The 25,019-nt window shown below is 42.8% G+C and overlaps 2 protein-coding genes across 6 annotated transcripts in view; one reads left to right on the plus strand and one right to left on the minus strand.

Annotated features, from left to right (window-relative positions):
• Window positions 1-25,019, plus strand: part of PCCA (propionyl-CoA carboxylase subunit alpha) — a 461,053-nt gene that overhangs the window by 423,985 nt on the left and 12,049 nt on the right. For 2 of the 5 annotated variants that reach the window (XM_054529192.2, XM_054529193.2), the window contains 2 exons: window positions 5,163-5,270; window positions 22,199-22,339. The exons of 1 other annotated variant lie outside the window; for it this stretch is intronic. In XM_054529192.2, coding sequence (XP_054385167.1) covers window positions 5,163-5,270; window positions 22,199-22,339 — 249 coding nt within the window. The remainder of the gene's footprint in view (window positions 1-5,162; window positions 5,271-22,198; window positions 22,340-25,019) is intronic. 2 more of the 5 variants (XM_024230769.3, XM_063715021.1) reach the window with 1 other exon arrangement.
• Window positions 13,463-25,019, minus strand: part of GGACT (gamma-glutamylamine cyclotransferase) — an 81,266-nt gene continuing 69,709 nt past the window's right edge. Inside the window, exon 3 of the transcript XR_010136818.1 lies at window positions 13,463-20,499. The gene's annotated coding sequence lies outside the window, so the exon portion shown is untranslated. The remainder of the gene's footprint in view (window positions 20,500-25,019) is intronic.

The following is a 25,019-nucleotide window of genomic DNA, read 5'->3' on the forward strand; positions in this document are numbered from 1 at the left end:
AGAGCCAACTCACATGGACGCAGCTCAGTTCTTAGGGCTGACTTGAAACTTGATAAGACTGCCTCAAGCGTGTGCCGCAACCCCAGTTCTTGCAAACCCCCCAGAGTCTTGAGAAGTCCCTCTTGTGGTCCAAATTGGGAAAATATAGAATTAGTCAAAAGAAACACTGAAGTCTTGGTCATCTACACACTTGCAAATTCCAGCCTTCCTGGCCTGTGAGTGTTGCATGAATATAGCAGGAAGTCAGCACTCTACCATCTTTCACAAAACGTGATGTGTTTTAGTCCATGCCCGGTGAACACTATTCTCCACCTCCCTCCCTCCCAACTTGCTTGCTTTCAGCTTCTCTTTAAAGTACACCTTAAAATTCGATCTGTATCATTCAGACATAGAGAGCAGTGGCATATGAGAAGCAAACATTTGGCCAGGCACGGTGGCTCACGCCTGTAATCTCAGCACTTTGGGAGGCCGAGGTGGGCAGATTATGAGGTCAGGAGATGGTGACCATCCTGGCCAACATGGTGAAACCCCATCTCTACTAAAAATACAAAAATCAGCTGGGTGTGGTGGTGCATGCCTGTGATCCCAGCTACTCGGGAGGCTGAGGCGGGAGAAGGGCTTGAAACCAGGAGGTGGAGATTGCGGTGAGCCAAGATCAGGCCACTGTACTCCAGCCTGGTGACAGAGTGAGACTCTGTCTCAAAAAATAAATACATAAATAAATAAATAAATAAAGGGCAAACATTTACCAAGTTCTCATCTCTTAAGCCATTGTTTGTTTGATGGAGTAGTAGATGATGTGGGTTGTTGTCTAACAAGAACATTGTCCCTTGTGGGACTGCACTTAGCATTCACCTTTGGATGCCATGGCTAGGTCAGGATGCCAGCCTAAGCAGTCTTGGCTTTAGATTTGAAATTCCGGCCGGGTACGTTGGCTAACGCCTGTAATCCCAGCACTTTGGGAGGCTGAGGCAGGCGGATCACCTGAGGTCGGGAGTTCGAGACCAGCCTGACCAACATGGAGAAACCCCGCCTCTACTAAAAATATAAAATTAGGCCGGGGGTGGCTCATGCCTGTAATCCCAGCACTTTGGGAGGCCAAGGCGGGTGGATCACGAGGTCAGGAGATCTAGACCATCCTGCCTAACACGGTGAAACCCTGTCTCTACTAAAAAATACAAAACATTAGCCGGGCGTGGTGGCATGCACTTGTAGTCCCAGCTACTCGGGAGGCTGAGGCAGGAGAATGGCGTGAACCCGGGAGGCGGAGCTTGCAGTGAGCCGAGATCGTGCCACTGCACTCCAGCCTGGGCGACAGAGTGAGACTCTGTCTCAAAAAAAAATTAAAAAAATAAAAATAAAAAATTAGCCGGGCATGGTGGTGCATGCCTGTAAGCCCAGCTACTTGGGAGGCCGAGGCAGGAGAATGGGTTGAACTCGGGAGGCGGAGGTTGCGGTGAGCCGAGATCACGCCATTATACTCCAGCCTGGGCGACAAGAGCAAAACTCCTCAAAAAAAAAAAAAAAAAAAAAAAAATGTAATTCCTTCAACACATTACAACATGACAAGTGCTTCTCGCCTTACCTACGAGTGAAGACTGCCCGGCCTGCTGGCTTCCTAACAGTCCTGTGGCGGTCTGTTCTTTCCTATGTACACTCCTTAAATTGTGACATCCCTACTTCTGGAAAGCTCACCATTTCCTCTACCCCTATTTGACTTATTTTATCCCAAGACTCATCTCAAATCCTCCCTGCTCCCAAAATCCTCCTCTGACTGCCTTAGTTCTCCCTCTGAAATTCCATAACATTTCATTGTCTCAACACAGTCTCAGAGAAATTTGCTGGTAGGAGGGACCTTAGAGCTGCGATTCTCAACCCGGGCAGTTTTGCGCCCCAGGGGATATTCGGCAATGTCTGGAAACATACTTGGTTGTCACAGCTGGGAGGGAGTGCTATGGCATCTAGTGTGTGGAAGCCCGAGACCCCGCTAACCATCCCACCCAACACAGGACAACTCCAAAACAAAGATTAATCCAGGCTTTCGGCTGCTGTTGGGAAACTTGTCCACATTACCAACGCATACCTGGTTCCACGATTTACCTCTACATGTGCATGTTCCCGAGTAATTGCACACTGTGTCATGTCTCGTAGCCCCTATAGCTAGTCTAGTTAATTTCTGGTCATCATGGAAAATGCCACCTCTGAAATGGCCAGCACTGGAGAGACGCTACTGCTGCTGATGGTGAATGTCAGGGGACTACTGAGTGTCCCTTCTATTTTTGTTAACTTGTAGTTATTTGTAGGATGATTGCCTTTAGTGCAGAAAATTTTTTTTAAGTTTGTAAAGCTTGTGAGAAAAATCCTTATTTGTAAAGAAGCTCAGCATTATTCGGAATGTTCTTGCTTCTCATTTATGACTACCCAATAAAGAAAATACCTTTTCCTGCTCTGCTGTCCAGTTTGTTGGGTTAATTTGGGAGATAGTGTCAGCACCCTGGAATTGTGCCAACTTCCAATTAGCACTCTGTGTAACCACTGACTTCACTTTCAAAGTAATTACTGCAGATTTTTCTCACTACCCTGAACATAGCTACATGCTTTTAATCCTACACTTATTTTTTTTCTCATCTAAAAGGAAAACTTATTTTAGATTTTGATACTTTTTAATTTTTTTAAACTTATTTTGAAATAACTTCAGACTTGGGGAAAAGTTGCAAAACAATAATACAAAGAATGTCCAGATAATTTCACCCAGAGTCCCCAAATGTTAACATTTTATCAAGGCTGATTTATTGTGTATTCCCCCCTCTCTCTCTCTCTCTCTCTCTCTCCCCACCTCCACCTTCTATATATGTAAATAATTGGTATCTTCTGAACCATTTCAGCAAATTGCTAACAATACTTAAGTGTGTATTTCATCGACACAGGACAACATTCCCTTATGGAACTGCAATGCAGTACTGTTACCACAATTAGGAAACCGACATTGAAACAGCACCATTGTCTAATCTACAAACCTTTCAAATTTTGCCAGTTTTCCTACTCTTTAAAATGTTTTCAAACTGTTGCCAGTTTACTCACTATAAAAAATACTGGCTTTAAAGCAAAAGCAAAAGAAGCGTTATTTTCTGGCCCAGGATCCGCTCAGAGTCACACCTCGCGTTGACTTTTCCTGTCCTGTTGGTCTCCTGAATCTCGAATCGTTCCTCCGTCATTCTTTGGCTTCCGTGATCTTGACATTTTTGAAGACAGGCCATTTATTTTGTCAAATGGCTCTCAATTTGGATTCATTTGGTGTTTCCTCACAGTCAGGTTGTTACTCATTTTTGGCAGGAACGTAACGGTGGTGCTGCTGCGTTGTCCTCGTTGTCTCCTCTCGGGAGGCGCATGTTCACGTTTCTCTTTTTCCCACTGTTAATGGCATCACTTTGTTCATTTGGTTCAGGTGGTGTTTGTCCCTTTCTCCACTCTAAAGTTACTACTTTCCTTTTTCCATTTATCTGGTAAAGGAAATAGTTAAGCTGATAATTTCAACATAATATGGTGAGTGTTAAACAGACAGCCAGGGTGCCTTGGGAGCCAGTAAGTAGATGTCACCCAACCAGAAGCTCAGGGAAGGCTTCTGGAGTTGATGACACCTCAACTGTGACTTAAGGAATGATTATGAGTCAGCCAAGCCAAGGAAAATGGGGAGGATATTGTAGAAGGACGTGATACCATGAACACGGCCATGGAGCCACGAAACTGCACGGCGTGTTCAGGTCGCTGTAGTGGCTGGCAGCTTGAGTTCTAGGATGGAGTTCGGAAGATGTCACGGAATCCCAGTATGGCAGTACAAGTGCACTTGTTCTCACAGGACGCTGGAAGCAAAGGCTGTGCTCCTTGTTCCTCAAAAGCTCTAGGGTCTCTTTTGTCTCTTAATTCCATAGTTCTCTCTCCCCTAATTAACACACAGCTAAAAATAGCAGAGAAATGGGGAGCTGGGGGGAAGATTATAGTCAAAGGAGTTTCATCACAGGACGCACAGTTAATCTGGTTGCACTGGAAATTGGTTTCCTTCTCTTAGAAAATAAAAATCATCTTTGCAAAAAATTGTCACTTCTTTTTCTCTCACTTTTTTGAGGGTGAAAATTAGTGAAAAATGAAAATATGAACAAGTTGTGCAAATAAAACTAAAAAGTCACCGAATTTGGCTTTGAAGTATACATCTGAGAAGCCTACTATTCTTTGGCTTGAATGAGAAGTGTAAATTGTGGAATGGTAAAGCAGTGTAGCCTCTTTGACACCCAGCCAATTTGATTTTTTTTTTTTTTTTTTTTTTTTTTTTTTAATTTTAGTGGCAGTAAGTACTGACTTACCAAGGCTTGGGGTAGCAGATACTATCAGAGCTGCCAGAACTTTTCCAGGCTCCTGTCAAGAAACTGCTGCAATTCTGCAAGAGTTTTCAAATTAAATTCATGCCAAGTCATTTCCTCTGTTCTTCTACCAGTGAGGTCATCTTTGCAGCTGACCATTAGTGATGCTGTCAGCAAGAAAAGGATTATGAACTGAGGTCTAAATTTCAGTGATGTCTAGGCAAAAATAAATGTTCAAAAGAATTTAGTGAGGTTTCTAAGACCTGGTAAATTTCTCCCTAAGAGAAATTGCCAGATTTGTGGGCTCTTGATTTTAGCCTGAAGAATCACATTCTTCAGCATTGGAAGTTTTTCCTTCTTTTTTTACTTTTCTTTTTTTTAGATACAGGGTCTCACTCTGTCACCCAGGCTGGAGTGCAGTGGCAGGATCATAACTCACTGTAAACTTCGAACTAGCGGGCTCAATTGATCCTCCTGCCTCAGCCTCATGAGTAGCTAGGATTGTAGATATGTGTCACTACACCTGGCTAACCGTTATTTTTGGTAGAGACAAGGTCTTGCTATATTGCCCAGGCTGGTCTCGAACTTCTGGCCTCAAAGTAATCCTCTCACCTCAGCCTCCCAAAGTGCTGAGATTATAGGCGTGAGCCACCACACCCAGCCCAACATTGGAAGTTGTCATAGTTATCACCAGTTGCCTCTCTTTTTGTCTGGAGATGTGTAGGTTAGCCAAAAAAAAAAAAAAAAAATTATCGATTTTTTTTCTTTTTTCATTCACAAATATTGAATGTCTTCTCTATGTACCAGATACTATTACGCTGTCTCATGGAGGTTAGTACTGTCTACTGGAGAAGACATACCAAAAACAGAGAGAAAGAGGAAAGCCACAAATCAGTTGGAAACACACCCATGTTAGTGAGTGAAGAGCCTGTAAATGAAAGCTTTACAAATTCATATGGCCAAATAGATTTCCTTGTTCCTCGAGTTAAAATTCACATAACACAATTAACCATTAGCTAGGTTAAAACATACAATTCAGTGCATTTATTAACATTCACGCTGTACAACCATCATCTCTCTCCAGTTTCAAGACGATTCATCACCCCAAAAGGAAACCCCATTTCCATTAAGTGATCACTCCCTATTCCCCCACCTTCCCCTGGCAACCCCTAGCCTACTGTTTGTGTGTGACTTCTTCCATCAGTGTAACACTTCTGAGGTTCATCCACACTGGAGCATGTGTCTGGTCTTCGTAGGTTTATTCCACTACCAACCATGTTCTTTATGCTTAAAATAACTCCTCCCTATTGAACTGTTTGGAGTGATATTTCCTGGGGTGGGGGTAGTTTAATGATTCATCTCTGTCATGTTAGCATACTTGTTTATAGTAGAGAGAAATTTTGTATTCTGCCGCCATACCTTGTCAAAACCTTTTAACGAGGCATTGATTCAGTTCTCTGGTTCTGAGAACTTGGCAGTGGAAGACAAGACTTCCACCAGCATTGCAAGCAAAATCATTGATGTCAATTCATGTTATTGTAGAAAACCGTGAATTGTGACAAGTGAAAGCTTTTCACCAAGCCACAGAACTGTGGGCGTGCAGTCAATACACGGAACACGAGGAGTTTGCTTCCATTGCTCAGCATAGCACTCTCTCACTATTCATAGCCTTTGCTGTTCCCAAAAGACGCTTGAAAAATAAGATTTCTCCTTTGTCAGCATCCGTGTTCACAAAACTGGTGAAACCAGGAGATAGTTTTGTATTCCGGAAGATAATCATTGTTCCATTCAGGTGTTTGACAGAGAGAAATGGCTTATCTGCACATTTGCGGGATGTAACAGATTAGTGAAATATTTGTGATTCTGATGTTGATGACTTTCAATGTTTGACAGAGAAACTCTTGCAATTATTTTCTTCTGGTCCAGGCCTCACTCCTTCTAGCCTACATGGCTCTAGTCAACCTCCTTTAATCAGCAGAGTAATAGGCAAGACTGTGGTAGGGTGCCTCAAGACAGACTTTTATGTTGGGACAAGTAATATCTTATTAAGGCGGTTGCAGCCTTTCATATCCTGCCTCCTTGGGATAAAGAGTGTTTGTTTCCAGAGCTTCTAGGATAGACTGCTGCATGCTGCATCCGTACCTCTGTTGCAGAAGCACATCTGTCCCGTTATGTCTGGTGACAAAAATAAGACCAACGCCTCAGTGAACTTTTTCATACATCTGAATGTAAACAAGACAAGTATATTTGACATTTTAAAAAGGTTTTTTCTTTCAAAGTTTTCAAAATAACAGAGGAGAAGCAAAGGAAAAAATATTTATTGTGTTTCTAATTCACAGGTTGCTTGAGACTTTTTTGAGGTGTTAGTATTTTATTGGCAATGGAGAGTTTTGAAGGAAAATGCAGTTAAATCATGCTTCTGTCATTTGGGGAGAAGGAATAACAGATTCTTTTTTTTTTTTAAAGATGACAGAGATAGTATTTGGAATCTATCTTTAGATTATTCTACCTCTGAATCTAATTGAAGTAAGAAATTGGGCAAGAATGGAATCTCACCACCCAGGAAAAAAGCTAAACAATTCTGGCTCAGTCCATTTTCTCCTGAGACTATCTTCAGGCTGAGGCGATCAGTGTTAAAATGGATGGAGTCACCAGGCTCTCCACGTTCTAGTAGGATTGTAGTACAGTTGAAAGTCAAATGAAAGTCCAGCTCTTCAGTGTGTTATTTCCTCTTGCAGACACCAGACCAAGGGCACAGTAGTGATCTGGCGCTTATATTTTGTTATTATTTGTTGAGACCAGAACTCTCCTTAAGGATATATTTATATATGTTTTAATACTAAAGTTTCTTTTCAAGGAATTTATACTTAATTAGTTCATGTAATAACATGTGCATTCCATTTAAAGTTACCTTGCTAAATTTTCTCAGACTTTTTAGTTTCCCCATAGTTTTTAATAAACCAAAAGATCAAAGGAACAGTCCCCAGTTGCCCAAATATTGAGCAGTTAAGGCTGGTTTCAGCTCATCTGAAATCTGTAAACATTTAAAGAGAACCTCTCTCCCAAAAGATAGAGGTATTCTCCAGTCTCAGAATATTAAGGTTACTTACAGACTAGAGAGGCCTTCAGTCTATATTAACGAGTTCCTTTCCTAATCTCACCCTTCTAAGAATATATTCGATCCAATTTAGGGACAGCAACATTGAGGCCAGAAAAAAATTAATGGGGTAGTAACTGTAGACACCAAAACACTCCCCAAACCTTGAGACATCAAATAAGACTGAATATATGCAAAAGATACTTTAAAGATGTATCTTTAGCTGGTCACAGTGGCTAACGCCTATATTCCCAGCACTTTGGCAGGCTGAGGCAGGTGGATCACAAGGTCAGGAGTTTGAGACCAGCCTGGCCAATATGGTGAAACCCCATTTCTACTAAAAATACAAAAATTAGCGCGTGTGGTGGTGGGTGCCTGTAGTCCCAGCTACTTGGGAGGCTGAGGCAGGACAATTGCTTGAACCTGGGAGGCGGAGGTTGCAGTGAGCCAAGATCGCCAAGATCGTGCCACTGCATTCCAACCTGAGCAACAGAGTGAGACTCTTAAAAAAAAAAAATGTGTCACTCAGAGATTTTTCTACCTAGAACAAGAGTCAAACATACTTTTTGAAATTATTTTATCTATATAAACTTACGAGGTACAAGTGTAAATTTGTGACATGCATAGATTGAATAGAGAGGAAGTCAAGGCTTTTAGATATTCATCACCTGACTAATGTACATGGTACCCATTAAGTAATTTCTCATCATCCACCCTCCTCCCACCCCCTCACCCTTCTGAGTCTCCATTGTCCACTCTCAGGAAAGGCTTCTCTAGCAGTGCATTGTCAGCTGAGTCTAGGAGAAGAAAGGCTTCTCATGGACATGAGCTAAATTCCCTGGGAAAGGCCATTCCATAGTGGAGAAGGCCTTCTGCTCACCCACAATGTGGTCCTCAGACCAGCAGCTGCAGCGTCTCCTGGGAACTCAGAAATGCAGACCCCAGGCCCGGTGTGGCAGCTCACTCCTGTAATCCCAGCACTTTGGGAGGCCAAGGCGGGTGGATCACGAGGTCAGGAGTTTGAGGCCAGCCTGGCCAACATAGTGAAACCCCATCTGTACTAAAAATACAAAAAAATTAGCTGGGCATGGTGGCGCACACCTGTAATCCCAGCTACTTGGGAGGCTGAGGCAGGAGAATCACTTGAACCGGGTGGCGGAGGTTGTGCTGAGCTGAGATCGTGCCACTTCACTCCAGCCTGGGCAACAGAGGGAGACTCCTTCTCAAAAAATGAATAAATAAATAAATAAATAAAATGCAGACCCCACCCCAAACCTGAATTGGAAACTCAAGTGGGGGGCCCAGCAGTCTGTGTTTTTACTAGCCCTCCAGGCAAATTTTGATGCTTCGGTGGTTGAGAACTGCTGCTTATGCTGTCTTGGTGGAGAGTACTTCAGCCAGTGCCTCTTCTGCTGATTCTGTATTTATCAAAGAACCATTGACTATAATTTAGTACTCACACTACAGTTAGGAGGTGTGTGAGTTCCCTTTACAAACCTATTTCGGATTGTAAATTCCTAAGATGGTTTACACGTCAATATCTTGTGAGCTTGATAAAAGTGAATCCATCTCGTTCAGAATGATGCATTATGAGTGTATAGTGGAAGTCTAGCTTCTAAGCCTATGAAACAGAGGCCCAGCCCCTGATCCAGGCAGATTTCACTAAGGTAGAAGCCAGGGTAGATGTCCCTGCTGAACAGGGACCCTCTCATCCCACCTCGCCCTGGCTGTGTGTACTGTGTATTTTCAACCAAGAGGACAGCAGAGCGGCACAGAACGGCTGGTACTCAGTATTCCTGGTTTCTGGATTATACAGATGCAAGGGAAATGTCTCCTAGTCTTACTTCATGGGCTACTGTGTAGCATTATTGAATTGCAATGGTAAGAGGGTTAGGGAGGCATTTTTCATTTTGATTAGCTATCATTTATAAATTAGACCACAGGGAATCGACCTTAACTTCTGTGACTCAAGCTTTTGGCAGTTACTTTTGGCATTTCTGGCCCTCTAGACTTGAAAATGACTGAGTGGTTACAATTTACAAAGTTAAGAGAGCTTTCTGTTGATTGGTGTGAATGGTAGGATATGAGATAGACTCTTAGGAGTAAAGGACAGGGATTTAGGGAAAATCCTAGTGGAGTTACTGCAGCTAGGCAGAGTTGTCTGTTACATGCAGATAACGAGTCACACTGTTGGGGATAATTAGAAAAAGAGGAAACGAAGTTGAGAAAAGAAGAGGGAGGGAGGCAGAGCAGATGGCAGAGGACAGGAATTTTCAGTGCAGCATTGGGAAAGGTTGTAGAAGCTGAGGCCGACGCAGACCTAGGGCGTTAAAGCTGTATTTACAGCTGGACCTTCTGATTCCTGGGGAGGAGGGGAGGTTGTATCGTGGGTAAGAGAGACTGGCAGGGCCAGTGGAGGATACTCTGCCACATTCTGGAGTTGTCCTGGGCAGAGGCTGCCTGTTGACAGAGGCTCAGAACAGCCATGCTTAAGACAAGCTAGCTAAGCAGGTACGAGGAAAAATAATTTACCTGAAGTTCTTTCTGGCTGGGCACAGTGGCTCATGCCTGTAATCCCAACACTTTCGGAGGCCGAGGCGGGCGGATCACCTGAGGTCGGGAGTTTGAGACCAGCCTGACCAACATGGAGAAACCCTGTCTCTACTGAAAATACAAAATTAGCTGGGTGTGGTGGCGCATGCCTATAATCCCAGCTACTTGGGAGGCTGAGGCAGGAGAATCACTTGAACCCAGGAGGTGGAAGTTGCAGTGAGCCGAGGTCGCGCCATTGCACTCCAGCCTAGGCAACAAGAGCGAAACTCCATCCCCCCGAAAAAAAGAAATAATAATAAAATAGTTTTTTCTGTATTAAACATCTTGTGTTTAAAAGTCTACAGTGAGTCAAGGATGTTGAATGGCAAAAGATCATAAATCTCTTCCTCTTTAAATGAGCTGTGGGCTGGGCCCAGTGGCTCATGCCTGTAATCCCAACACTTTGGGAGGCCGAGGTGGGTGGATCACTTGAGCCTAGTAGTTCGAGACCAGCCTGGGCAACATGGCAAAACTCTGTCTCTACAAAAAATTTTTTAAAAAATTAGCCTGGCATGGTGGCATGTGCCTATGGTCTCAGCTACTTGGGAGGCTGAGGTGGGAGGATCACTTGGGCCCAGGAGGTTGAGGCTGCAGTGAGCTGGGATCACACTACTGCACTCCAGCCTGAGCAACAGAGTGAGATCCTCAAAAATAATAAGCAGTCTTCCGTGTTTCATTTTACCCAGGCTAAATGTATTTGTAGTTTATATATATGTTTATATTTTGATAGATTCATGTGAGTAAAAGATATACAATAAAAATTGACATTACTGAAGGGGAGTGGGATTAGATGTGAGAGGGTGGATTAGTAAGTTGTTTCATACACCTCTTTACCACTGGACCTGTTATAATAAGCCTATAACTATTTTAAACTCCATAAAATACGTTGTTTTATAACAGCTGTCAAATTTCACTTACTCAGTCCCCTGATTTTCATTTTCTTATAAAATCTCAGGTTCCTCAAATATGAATTCTTCTGCCATAAGAAATTAGAAACATAGTCTTAAAGTCTGGGGAAGATTATAGTCAGATCCACATAGATAGGACAAAGTTCCAAGTCGGGAGAATGTTCATACGAGAATTGAATAGAAGGCCAAATTTTTAGGCTAAGAATATGATCAGAGGACACTTCCAGTGAAGAGACTCAGCATGAAGAGTTGAGGTACTTGGCTGTTGTGCACCTGCGAGCATGTACGCGGGCATGAGAGCGATTTGTGTTGAATTCTAGGCCCACCCAGGCAGCCTCCAGTGTCTTCTTAGTGACTGTGCCCAAGATTTCTGTCCATCTGTGGACATGTTTTAATGACAGCAATTAGTAGTAATGGTGGCTATTAAATACTTAATGACATTTCTGTGAGGCTTCTTCATACAAGAATTCACTTACTGGCCGGGTGCGGTGGCTCACGCCTGTAATCCCAGCACCTTGGGAGGCTGAGGCGGGCAGATCAAGAGGTCAAGAGATCGAGACCATCCTGGCCAACATGGTGAAACCCCATCTCTACTAAAAATACAAAAAATAGCTGGGCGTGGTGGCACGCGCCTGTAGTCCCAACTACTCGGGAGGCTGAGGCAGGAGAATCACTTGAACCCGGGAGGCAGAGGCTGCAGTGAGCCAAGATCATGCCACTGCACTCCAGCCTGGGTGGCAGAGAAAGACTCTGTCTCAAAAAAAAAAAAAAAAAAAAAAAAAAAAAGGAATTCACTTACTTTCCACAGAAGTAGGCATTATTATGATCCACAGTTCATAAAGAAGGAATCTGAGACATGGAAAGTCGAACTTTCCCAAGCTTCTAAGTGGAAGAGTATTCTGACTCCAGATCCTAAACAGTAAACCACTACTCTCTACTGCCTTGCAGCCTGGAGATTTTCTGTAAGAGAGGGGCTAAAATAAAAAAAGCCCACCTCATATTGATCGCATTCTTAGTAATCCTTGAATACGTTTATATTGTGTCATTCATGAATGTCTTTCCCCTCTGGCCAGATTATGGTATTTAGGTCAGGAGCCATTTTTTCTTGTTTGTTTTGTATTCTTAAATTGCCCAGGTATGTTTGATAAATGGTTTTTGAAGGAATGAACCAAACTGTTTCTCTAATTCGCTATGCTTCTAACTGTCTGAGGAAAAGACAACCGTGGGGTCTCTCGCTGCGTGCCCGGGAACCTCTCTGAACACGGAATCAACTTCCTTTCTTTGATTTTAGAGCCAGATGTGAGGTTTGAAGAACGTAATCTATTTGCTGTCAAACGTGGAGAGCATAGAGCTAGAACTCTAACAATTAGAAGTTAATCTGAGATGTCCTACAATACATGATTTTAAAATAAAATCCACCAGTGTCAGTCTGGTGCAGTGGCTCATGCCTGTAATCCCAGCACTCTGGGAACCTGGGGCTGGCAGATCCCTTGAGCTCAGGAGTTCAAGACCAGCCTGGGCAATGTGGCAAAACCCCATCTCTACAAAACATACTCAAGCACTAAGCAGGCCTGGTGGCGTCTGCCTGTAGTCCTAGGTACTTGGGAGGCTGAGGTGGGAGGATCACTTGTGCCCAGGAGGTCGAGGCTGCAGTAAGCCATGGTCACACCACTGTACTCCAACCTGGGTGCCAGAGTGGTACCCTGTTCTCTGCCCACCCACCCTCCCCTACCCCCTCCCCCCCAAAAAAAAAAGCCATCAGTCTTTCATTCTAGACAACCAGAGATGTTTGAAAAGGAGACAGGAAATCATACCTGGTAAATAGTTACTGTCGAGCACTTGCTAGGTGCACTGCAGATCTTCGTAAATTTAATCCTCAAAACAGTTATTCAAGACCTGTATTAGCTTGATTTTAGAGATGACATTTGTCTGAGAAGGAGGTAACTTGGTCAAAAGGTGCCATCTTGTTGGGATGTCACACTCAGGCCAGTTGGCTTCAGAGACTTGGGCTTTCATGCTCTGCTGCTGCCAGGATGGGGGCTACATCGCCCTGTCTCCCAATTTCTCCCATCTTGGCTACCTTCAGCATCGTGTGTTCTGTATACAGCACAGCATGAGGGTGCCAGCAGTCCTCCTTGGCTCAGCGTCTAGGATATGTCAGAACTGTAAACCCCAAGATTCTTAGGCAACCCCCCTACCAGCACTCATTTCTGCTACTTCAGACCAGAACCCTTTGTGGGCGGAGGTTGGGGGCTGGGGCAGCGGGGGTTTCAGTTGCTTTCTGCTTCAATTTTCTTGGCCGACAGTCTACCTCACAGCATCATAGTCATCTCTACTTTTGTTTACTCTGCCTTTCTGTGTTTTAGTTTCTGAATTTCTGTCCCATAAAGCCAGGATTTAGGCATTTTGAATTTTGAGTTTCTTCAGTGAATTCATAATAGTAAAAATATTTAAGAAAACCTGTAAAGGCAAGATTGTTGTTGAAGCTCCCCATCTCTTTTCCCCAAAGATCATTCATTCTGACAGCTTGACTTCAACTTGATATGAGCAAAGAACATTCCAGATAGGAGGAGGAGAAAGAAGAGGGTTGGGCACCACCGTGAAGTGGCACATACACTTCCTCACCTCGGTGCTTATTTACATACTTGTGTTTTTATAACATTTCCTGTACTTTTCTGTAAGCTGATGCTGCCCTAATTATAGATTTTTAAGAGAACACTTCATTGTACCCCAAATTATACAGTGCTTTAAAAAGGTACTTTCTTACCGGTTTACCAAATACCTTATAAACTCGTAATTACATAAAACAATTCGAGATACAGAATAGAAACAGCCTGTACTGTTAACAGATGTTGGTATTGTTATATAATTGAGTACATGGCTTTCAAAGATCTATAATATTTTTCTTGAGTAAAAAGAAAAAAATGACTCATTATAGTTGTCATGTGTCATGGAGACTCCTGATCAAACAGAATGCACATGTTCTATTTTGTGCATTCTGTACAGTTCATTGTCAATGGACTTGCCTTTGTGGATGTGAAAGTGCCACTTATTCCAGCAAATTGCCTTTGTGGCATATGTACCTACTTGTTAGACAGCTTGGGGGCACTTGGGCCAGGCAGAGGCTGGGCCCCCTTTATCATCAGCACACCTGCACACATGGCACTATGGCGCCACGCTCCAGGGAGGCTGCTGTCGTTAACAGATTGCTCCTTGGGAAACCCACTGAGGACTTCTCAGTGCCCTCCTGCCCATCAGAGACCACCTCGGAATTCTTAGAAGACTAGGAATGGGGCAGCCTCCCAGACGCTAGCTCTTTTCCCGCCACATCAGTTTTAGGCCTCTCTTATGATACAAGTGATTCAGATTACAAGGTAACCTCAGTGCAACACAAGGGAAGAAATAAATCCTCTCCGTTATTGAGTGCTGGGTCTAGTGTTTAATTTTCTTTTCTTCTTCCTTTTTTTTTTTTTTTTTGTTTTGAGACAGAGTCTCACTGTGGCCTGGGCTGGAGTGCAGTGGCGCAATCTCGGCTCCCTGCAACCTTCGGCTCCCTGCAACCTCCACCTCCCAGGTTCAAGCAATTCTTCTGCCTTAGCCTCCTGAGTGGCTAGGATTACAAGTGCCCGCCACCACGCCTGGCTAATTTCTTGGATTTTTAGTGGAGACGGGGTTTCACTGTGTAGGCCAGGCTGTTCTTGAACTCCTGACCTCATGATCCTCCAGCCTCGGCCTCCCAAAGTGCTGGGATTATAGGTGTGAGCCACTGCACCCAGCCTAGTGTTTAATTTTCAATTTAATTTTCAGCACTATTTTTTTTTTAAGTTGCTCATCTTAGGACAGTATAACTGGAATGAGCCTTGTGTTTCCAATTACAAAAACAAGACGGAACAAAGGATGAGGCTAGATTTTTGTATTATTGACAACCCCATATTCTTCCCTCCAGGGGAGATCGTCTTTCAGAAGCAAGCCCGAGATACACACAGACTTACCCATTCCTTCAATGCTGTTGATGATTAGCCTTAAGATGGTATTCTCTAAGGAAACTCTCCCCAGTTTTGCAGGATGTTCGAAAAATGAGTTGCTGAATGGGCGTCAGATATTTTTATTCTTCAGTTTTGTTGGGATTTTCTTCCCACTCCTATTTGTGTTAATTTTTCCCTCGAAAAATGAGATTGCTGTTCACTGCCGTTAGCCTTCTTGTGGCACATTCATTGGTCCGGTAAAAGACTTAACTCCAAAAACCACCTACCAGTAACACAATAAAACCTTGAGTACAGATTGATTCATAAATAGCAGCAGATGAGTGTTGAAAGTGACGCATTATGTCGCTGCAATGTATTGACATTATCAATTGTGTGTCACTAAACAGCCAGGCTAACTGGATGATTTACTTTGTGTTTAACTGCCTTTTTCAGTTGGAGCAAATGTTGAGGAACTGGGACGTAATATCAGAAACCATATATTTTCTTCTGTTGACACCAGCTTCACTGAGGCATGTTGGTTTTGGCTGCAGGCTGTAAGGCTCTAGTTTAAATGGTCTAAACAAGTGATTAATGACCAGGACTCAGGGCTTTACACTGTTTCCACATCTTCTCTCCTTTCTATTTATGTTGCCTTGATGCTTGGGGGGTGGGGGTTGTTGCAGAGTAGTTCACGCTATTTATTGTGCTGACGTTGGTTTCCATCCTGAGAGTCCTTGATGTTTCTTTGTGGATTTTGTTTGTTTTTAATATTATTTAGCATAATAACCTAAACCATAAACGCTTGCAGTTGCGATCCAGGTGTCCTTAGTTCAGCAGTCAGATGTATAATAAGAGCCACTCTGTACAGTGAAAGGTGACAGCTGTGGCCCCCAAAAAAGCAGCTCTGGACTTTCCCCTCCCAAGTTTCAGTCCTGGTAACTTGAACTAGACTTTCTAGTTTCTTGAAACATTGTTTTATTTTCTTGCAAGTTAGTGTGGTGTTCATATTTCACAACGCTGAATGATAACAGTGTTTCTCAAATGTACACTTGCCAGTAGATGGATATGTTAACTGTTACCGTGAGGCTGAGAACTGGAGCTGCTAACTGACCCTATGAGTTTGTTCTCTGCATAAAATGTTGTAACAGTGCTAATTACTAAGCAGCTGAATTTGTGAGAAGGTCCACAGCACTAATCTGCACCTCAGTGTTGCCTTGCTAGTAAAAAAACGTGAGCCTGTACTCAGGACACATGCACTCAGGATTTATGAACTTCCCAGGGGCACGTTTATCTGTGGATCACGGACGGTTTGACTTGTGGGATGAAACATTTGATTTCTATATGTGCGCTTTTGAGACACTCGTTTTTACCCTATTAAGAGTTGTTGAGTGCAGAACAAGACATTTTAAAAGGGAAGAGTAACATTCAGAGATTTTAAAACGGAAGCTTTTAAATTACTACTTGCTTCTGTTTATTTTTTTGCTAGTTTTAGAAAAACAAGGAAGAATACCTCAAGTTGGAATAGTCAGATTTCAGTGTTTGGTGATGGTGTTAAAATCGTTGTTTTAATGGTAGATAAAAATGATTCTGTTCTGTTGGATTCACATCCTGAATAAATGTTTCTATACAATTAGAGTCTATAACAGACTAAGCCAGCATAGTGGTGGTGTGGGTTTTTTGTTTTGTGGGTTTTTTTTTTTTTTTTTTTTTTTTTTTGTCTAAAAGAACAACTTCAAGCCTTGGGAAAGAATTTGTTTTTGCCCTGTGGATGGGTCAGAAACATCTGCTTCAGGTATAGTTTACAAGTGTTACTTATTAACCCATGAGCCAAAAACCCAGATGAGGAGCTCTGACTATTGAAAACTATACATTCCATGTTTTTATAAATGTATATTAAGATGAATTCCACATACCTATTATTTGGATTTCTGGCAGCCAGAACTTCTACAAGGAATTTGTGTTTTTAAAAAGGAATGTAAAATTAATTTTTCTTGTACCAGAGTTTTGCTGTATATGATGAAATCCTGCTCATGGGCAGAAAGCAAAGGTTTCAAAGGAACCTCATCTCCATATGGTTTTACTCGATAATCCTTTATCCACCATCTTCAGCTCTCATTCCTTTGCTTTCTCGCCTGTGGCTACATTTCTATCTCTGCATCAATTAGCACAGTGATTTATACAACAAGCAAGCAGTTTAGAGGTAATGGTACACAATTAACATCTCATTCCACCATAAAGGGTATGCTAAATACCCCAGTCATTGCTTTCTCTGCCTGGAATTGAAATAAGTGTTTGTCCTAATTCATATGCTATCTGATGTGAAGTGGGCCTGCTTTGTACCGCACTACACCATTAATCTAATTATAGATAGCTGCAAATGAAGTGCTGTCTGAGCTGGGAGATTGAAGAAAATAGCCTTTTGTCATTTAGCATGACTCTGTGAAGCAAGATCACACTTTACAGGGCAATACTACAAAATGGAAATCTCAATAATATTGCTGCCTGTTGCATCTTTTCTAATTACAACAACACTGTAAACACAACTGGGCGCTGATATAAATAGAGCTGTAGATATGCTGTCATGTGGGTTGTAGGAGAAAGTCCTCCGAGTGCTGTTGGATTAAATGATGCATCCTGATTGACAGCTACCTTGAGACTGCACTGATGGAGTTGTCACAGCATTATGCTAACAGGCTGCTCCAGTGACTGCAGCTGTAGGAGGCTGTGGTTTGCCCTGCGCCTTAGCTGCTGCCTGTTCACGTCCGCTCCTTTGCCTGGGCTGCACCTCCAAAGGAAGGACAGCCGTAGGCTTCAATTCTGTGTATTGTCACTGTTGTATCTTGGAGATTTGTGGTGGTGGTGTAGCTCAGATATCAGGCGATTGGGCCCTGTGCAGAACTAGAGGGAAATTATTTTGTATGGCTCCGAACCTTGCTATGTTTTTCCTTAAGTGATAATTGTGTACCCTACAAAGAATTTAGGAGAATAGAATGTGGTTGAATTATAAGTCTCATTCCACTGAACTGTTTCAATTTATATCTAGTTTTTCTCTGCTTTTCCGACAGCCAGTGTTTTTAAAGATGCATCATTTTTGCATTTCGCCCTTTCCATCACTTTAAAAACACTGACACTATTTCCCCAGCTCTGAGTTAGGACAGTAGACCTTTAGGGGAATATTTGAGTGTTGCTCTCACTGCCACGCTGCGGAAATGAAGACAGAGCTTAATGTTGAAGACCTTTGGGGCCAGAAGGTGTAAAACCTTGACTAGGAAGAGAGCCTAATCTTTGAAGAAGTGTCTGTCCCCTTACTTAGTGAGGGGTGCATGGACAGTATTTGGCCAGTGCTTCAAGATTTCTGATGCACAGTGATTTACAGTCAAAGATAGCACCTGCCCTTGAGTTGGTATTGACTGAGATGGCCAACAGTTGAGGACATGAAAGAACATTAACAGTCAGTCAACTGTACGTGTCCTAATTGTTACTGGAAGAATGACTCATAAATGGAAACTGGAAATGAGCCCACTTGAAGAGGAATGGAGGTTGACAGTGGCACTGGAGGCTCTGAAATCACAGCTGAAAACTGTACAGCAAACTGCAAGTGCTCACCTCGGGAGCAGTCACAGACCTCGGATCATTGCAACATTTAGCACATGGGGTCTGCAGAATTAAATTACTGGTACTTCTACAGGCTGTGGAAACAGGTGGGTGGATTTAACGCTGTAAGGAGGTGCATGTACTGTACAAATACAGAAGCCTCCAGGGTGGTATTCTGTGTATCCGTCAAAGTGGAGTGTGTCTCAAAGTGGGTGATTCTTTGCTGTCTTTGGGGTGCTGAGTTCTGGGGTGCTGGGGTGCAGGCACACATGCCCAGTTGCAGGATGCTTTTCTTAATGAGGTCCAGTGATAACATCCCTCTCTCACCCAGACTGTGACTAGCCTCCTCCTCCTGCTGCAGCAACCACTCTCAGCCCCCAGCCTTTAATCAGGTCCATGGAAGAGCTGCGTGTCAGTTTTAAAAACAATCCCACTGGCGTTTCTTGTCATTGTCCAGCTCTTGTGGCTTTCCTCCTGACCCTTTCATGTCAGCTGCGATTCCTTTTCTTTCTTTCTTTTAAACTTTTGGGAGAAATTTTCTTGTTAGACATGGTTTCATACTGCAGAGGCCATAAAATTAATTTGCTTAGAGATCCAGGCTGGGGCCGCTTCTCTGTCATTGGGTCATTAGATAACACCTCATTCCCTCCCATTACTCTCGTGTGTGGGTTGAGGAGTCCCACCAGGTCAAGCCCAGAGAGCAACTGTTCTGTTCTCACTTACGTGGTGAGCTGTTTTTCGAGAACATTTTTTTTTCATTTGGCTATGTGGTCTGGAGAACACCTTCCTAAGCCAGCGGAGTGAAGTTCCACACACTGACCAGCCCCGAGCTCACTGGAGCGAATCATCTTCTGGCTCCCTGGCAGCCCAGCCCCACCCACAGGCAGCTGCCTGTCACCCATGCTGGCATGTTCCCTCATCCTACCCAGGCAGCGGGAAAACCTGGCTGCTTCTGGGATCCTGCTACTCTGTCCTGTCCACAAGCCTTCAGAGTCTTGGATTCCTACCCTCAAACATCAACCTTGTGATTTATCTTCTTAAAAACAACCACAAAAACTTAAAATCAAAACTCTAAGGGAGTTTCGCACAACCCATGAGGAATAGTTAAATGCCCACGGTGAAACTGAGCTTGTACCCCACGGTCCAGGTAGGGGCACATTCCTGAAGTCTCACAAAGCATTGGCTGTCTGTGCCCCCAAAGAATCCAGAGATGCCAGTAAATAGCAGTTTTGATCAGAAGCTTGGAAAGCCCTGGTGTACATTCTTAAATGACTTCTTTTCTGGGGCATCAAAAAGCTTTTACGGTTCTCACCAGGCAGTTCATTCTGATGGGCCCATATGCTGCACCCCGCTTGGGCCCCATCCCGGCACGCGCCCTGTGCAGCACAGCACAGGCCAGCTGAGAGGTTGTTTTAAGAAGGCGTGTTTGTGTGGTACACTCACGGGGTCAGGACAACATCAAAGGTAATCTTAAAAAGAGAATCTCTCTCTGCCTTCTCTTTTTATATTCAGAAAGGTCATTTCTAAACCAACTATTTGCACCAAGGCCTCTCTGGAGGAGTTTACCCTGTTGTTATTTTTTACTTGCTATTACAATAAGTCACTTATCCCCCAAACAGATTTAAGAACAATAAACAAATACAAAAGGAAAAGGAACATCTCATCAGTAACAAAGACTGCATCTAAAGGCATTGAGTTTGTGACTCTTTTACATCTCTTTCCAAGCAAAGCAGGAGTCCTACAGAGACAGGAATCTGAAAGATGAAAATTATAAAAATAGTAAAAGGATCCAGTGTTCGTCAGAATCTTGTAATTTCTGGGGAGAAATGAAGCTTTGTTCTTAGCACTTTGTTCATATGCAGGCTGATCTGTGATATAACTAAACTTAGTTTTGGAGTATATCCACTGTGGTGAAATGTGGTAAATCATATTCTCAACGTATGAAGATACTTTTCCTGAATTTAGGCTTCACATTTTGAAGTCGAATTCTGCAAAACAAGAAAAAAATAGATCTGTGTGCTACACTGAAAACTGAACAAGGCACATCGTAAGTCAGTCACACAGAAGGCGCAGCTCAGGGCGATACCAACTAGAAAAGTAACTTTTTTTTTGACTCTGATGCCTCTAGTGATGTTGGATTTTTCCCCCATGGCAGACAGCACAGATATGAAAACTGTGCAATTTGGTCCAATTATAGTCCTCTCTGTCCCTCCACACCCTCCCCCATTGATTTAATGAAGGACTTGGAGGTACAATTCATCACTGATAAATAGTCCCCCTGCCCAGAATGTTTATTAGACTGACAGCAGCGCGCACTCTCCTCGCTTTTTCCCTCACCACTTATGACTCAGATGAATTTTAATAGGAGCAAAAAGCTTTTATTTGCACTGTAATTTCACTTAAGGATCATATCCTTCAGAAACTGGCAGACGCTTCTATGTCTTGATTGCAAAACACACGCTCAGGAGTAAAGAAACATGCAAAAGATGTTATTATTCAACCTGTCACAGTGTCGCAAATCCACTTGGAACTTAGGCCATCAAAGCTCTCCCCCCACCCTTTTCAGTAGGCCCTGTGAAGAGGCACTTAGAGATTCCCGCCGTCCCCATGCAGAATTAAAGGGGGAATTATATTTTGTTTTTGCATCCCTGCCATCATGATGCCCACAGGAGGCTTTGAGTTACAGCAGGGTTTTTTTGAACAAAATGGAGCTGTCTCACTGCTGCTGCTTTCTTACCCAAGAGAAATCAGACCTGGTAGGGATCCAGAACCTTTGGGTGGTGGTTCCAATTTCACCGAGAGACACTTCCTCAAACCATTTTATCTTTTTTCTGTTTGGATAGACCAAATTGTGGCTCATAGATTTATTCACGGAGAGGATAGGAATTCTTTTTTGAAATGTTCTGCTTCACTGAACTGCCCTGAATATGCCCGATTGTTTGAGAGCCACCTACAGAAGGTGCCATGAATATACTTGTCTGTGCGTATTTTCCATCCGTGTTTATAACATCTTGATGTTATTGTCTCTCAGTGCAGAAGGCATTCTCATTATCGTGCATCTTTTCCTAACCATCTTGTTACATCAGAAAGACTATGTAGTGCCTTTAAGAAAAGCCAACTTTTTCAGTCATGAATATAACATTTTCTGTCACTGAAAATATGGAATTTTAAATAGTATTTTGCCCAAAATGAACACTGAACCCCATTGTCTTAACTTACTGATACGTAGTACAGCTGCTCTTGGAGGGCTGTGGGAAGCTGCGACAGCCATCTGCTGCCATCTACTGGCGCCTGTCCACATGTCACCTCCTCCATCCCCTGGGCCTGCCCAGCTCACGGGATTTTCCTTGATAGGGGTAAGTTTGTAGGTGGTGAAGGGAATACAAGTAAAATTCTCAGTTTTCTTTATAACGTTTTGAGATGTTTTTCTTAAAGATATAGGATGATATTTATCAATGATTAATTTTAATAACTGGAATAGCCCTTATTTCAAGAAATTTCTGAAATAGCTCAATATATGACAGAAACAAATATATTTTGATGTGTGCAGCAATTGAGAACCATTTGAATTTAAGGCTGTTACTGTAATTTGAATTTAAAAGCTAAAAACTGATTTAGAATGAATGCTACTTTTGAGGAAAAGTTCATTTAAACTCATTTATGGTTTTGTTTCGTTTTTCCCTTAAGTACAAGGTGAATATCTTAACCAAACTTGCCGCAGAATTGAACAAATTTATGCTGGAAAAAGCGACTGAGGACACAAGCAGTGTTCTGCGTTCCCCGATGCCCGGAGTGGTGGTGGCCGTCTCTGTCAAGCCTGGAGACGCGGTAAGGGCTGTGTGTGTCTCTGCAGGACATGCTGGTCTCAGACTTCTCCTTCCAAAATGATGGCTAATGGCACAGCACGATTCGGCTCTTTGCAGTTCTTTCTTAACTGACCCCCACCAAACAGCAAAATCGATTTCGTGTGTTGTTGACCTGTTTCACGTTTGCATTAGGTTGGTGCCAAGACCCTCAGCGCTTCTCCTCCCAAATGATCTGGGAGTGGAGCAGAAAGAAGGCCAGATTCATTCCATCATTTTGCAAATGCAGTGTTTTGGGAAGTACTTTCCTTAAAAGCGTTGCTTACTCTCTAGTATGCTGTGCACAAAGCATCCATGAAGTCATGCCAGGGAATAAGACTCCGATGAGGAACTTTTTGCATGATTCCTGGAACAAATGTCTAATTGGGAAGAAGAGTTGAGGAAAGGTTAATTCTGCAATCTGTACAGTACCAGAGCGCTTCCATTACTTGGTAAATAAAATGTAGCATCACAGTTTGAAGTTTTTCATCTTGATCTTGTGACATTAAAGCACAAATCAAAGCTATATTATTTCCTCGAGATAATTTACTATGGATGAATTGGTAGGATGCACACATTTTCTTAGAACATGGATAGAAATCTCTACTGATGAGCGGCAAAAGTGAAAAGAAAACAATTTAAGAGGCAACCAGATTTCCGGGTACACTTAAATACTTGCATTTTTATTCACATGCAGGAAAATAGCATCCAGACATGACTGTCTCTCATGGATGAGGTGGTGATTCCATTTTGTATCTCAGGTCACTGGGACTTACATTTTAGTGCCTCCTGATTTCTCAATTAGTATAGATAAAATATCCACTTAACATTGAGGAAAAAATCAGGTAGTTGGCATTGGCTTCTAGAAAAGTATTTGCAATAAATGTGAATATTAAGAAAACATGATCAGTTTTAGTTGTTTGAATGACCAGCCCTGAAACTAATATGCGAAGTTAGAAAACCGACTTAACAGTTGCTTTGCCTGGTGATACAGTAATAGAACCATCCACTGTTTCAGAAAGGCGTAAAAGAGGCTACATGGCTGTGAATTGTTGTTTGCTTTGAAAGCATTGATACATCTGGAAGAAAGCCCTCTTTAAGACTGTCTAATGCGCACGTGTTAAGGATTTGGGAGAGGCCATAAGAAAAATTACGTGTGTGTGTGTGTGTGTGTTTAAAATTCAGGGGAGGACATCTTCCTTCTCCAGAATTAGGGTCGTAAGAAGATAGTCTCTTGGCCTTGACATTAAGAGTCGTTCACTTGCACATGACATTATCAGAGCTGTCAGTGGAATCTTCTAGTGACTAGATATGTAGGTTGGTAAATAATGTAAGGGTTTTGTTTTGTTTTTTTCATTTTTCTTAAGTTTTTTTTCTGGAAGGCATCTAGTCTGTATACTGCCAGCTTGAGCTTGTCACTCCTAATTGTGTGGCTTTAATTATAAAATCGTGTGTGTGTGTGTGTGTGTATGTTTCAAGTAAGTGTTTTCCTTAAATCCTTTTCTAACCCCTGAATCCAAACCAGAGTGGAGGGAGGGACGGCAGGGAGGAGGGAGACCACTCCTGCCTCAAGCCTGGAGGGCAAGAGGGTGAGACTGCAGCCTTGGCCCCTCACACGGCCCTCAAGGAGGCTGCTCAGAGGCAGTAAACGGGGCGCTCCCAAGGCCAGATCAGCGCAGCCTTCTGGTTTCTTAACAGCTGCTGGCTCCTGATCTGACTTTCCCACATACCGAAAGGGTTTGGCCTTTGTACGCTCCATTTCCTGGTTAATAATTGAATGTAGAAAGCAAGGCATTTTGTAAATGGGAACAATGTGGTATCAGTCCTCGGTTCATTGATGTAGCTCAGATATTAAAAACACCCACCAATAATTAAATGTGTGTACTCATTAAGAATGGTTTGAGAACTGTTAAAAATATGTTACGGCAGAGCAATGGGGCCTATATTTTATGCATTCCTTTAAAGTCAGAGTACCGGGGGGCATGCCTAGTGAACAGGCTCAGGACCTCGGGATCTGTCAGCCCACTCCTAAGTTCTTTTTGCGGGAGCTGCTCAGGTGGGGCGTATACTTGCTTTTATTTGTCTTTTTTGGTACTTGCAGAACTTCCTTTCATATTCTGTGCCATTGTGTTTTGATGAAACAGTCTTTTCTCTTGAATTACTGCTTGTGAAAAATGTCCTAAACCACTAATACCAAAACCCAATGCAGCCTGAGAAGTTTCATCGTCGGCTGTTAGAGCAACTTCTATAGTTAAATTCTGCTTAGTGTAATTAAAACACAGGAAGCTTCCTTGGGCCAGAGGCACAGTCACTTACTTGAGGCCATTGTGAGGAAACACTACTTGTCACGTTGAAGTTTTGCGGTTTTAAGTGATTTTAACACCGAGGGGCGTGTTGTGTTTTCCTCCGCACTAACAATAGCCAAGCGAGGTCCCCCTTTTATGGGTGGGAAGATAATGGAGTCAGTCTCCTTGGTGTATTTTCAAGGAAAATAAGGACCCCAGAACAACTAAGGGCCTTACAAGTATTCTTTCTTTGAAATGTTACTTTTTATCGTTTAAATTCCAGTAATCTATCATGTTTCTATTTAGCTGAAGTACAACTTGACCAGTCTTAGAATGGTGGGCCTGGCAATAAGTTCTAAAAAAGTGTCACATAAATCGTAA

Source organism: Pongo abelii, chromosome 14 (genome assembly GCF_028885655.2).
Source record: "Pongo abelii isolate AG06213 chromosome 14, NHGRI_mPonAbe1-v2.0_pri, whole genome shotgun sequence".
NCBI classification, from domain to species: Eukaryota; Metazoa; Chordata; class Mammalia; order Primates; family Hominidae; genus Pongo; species Pongo abelii.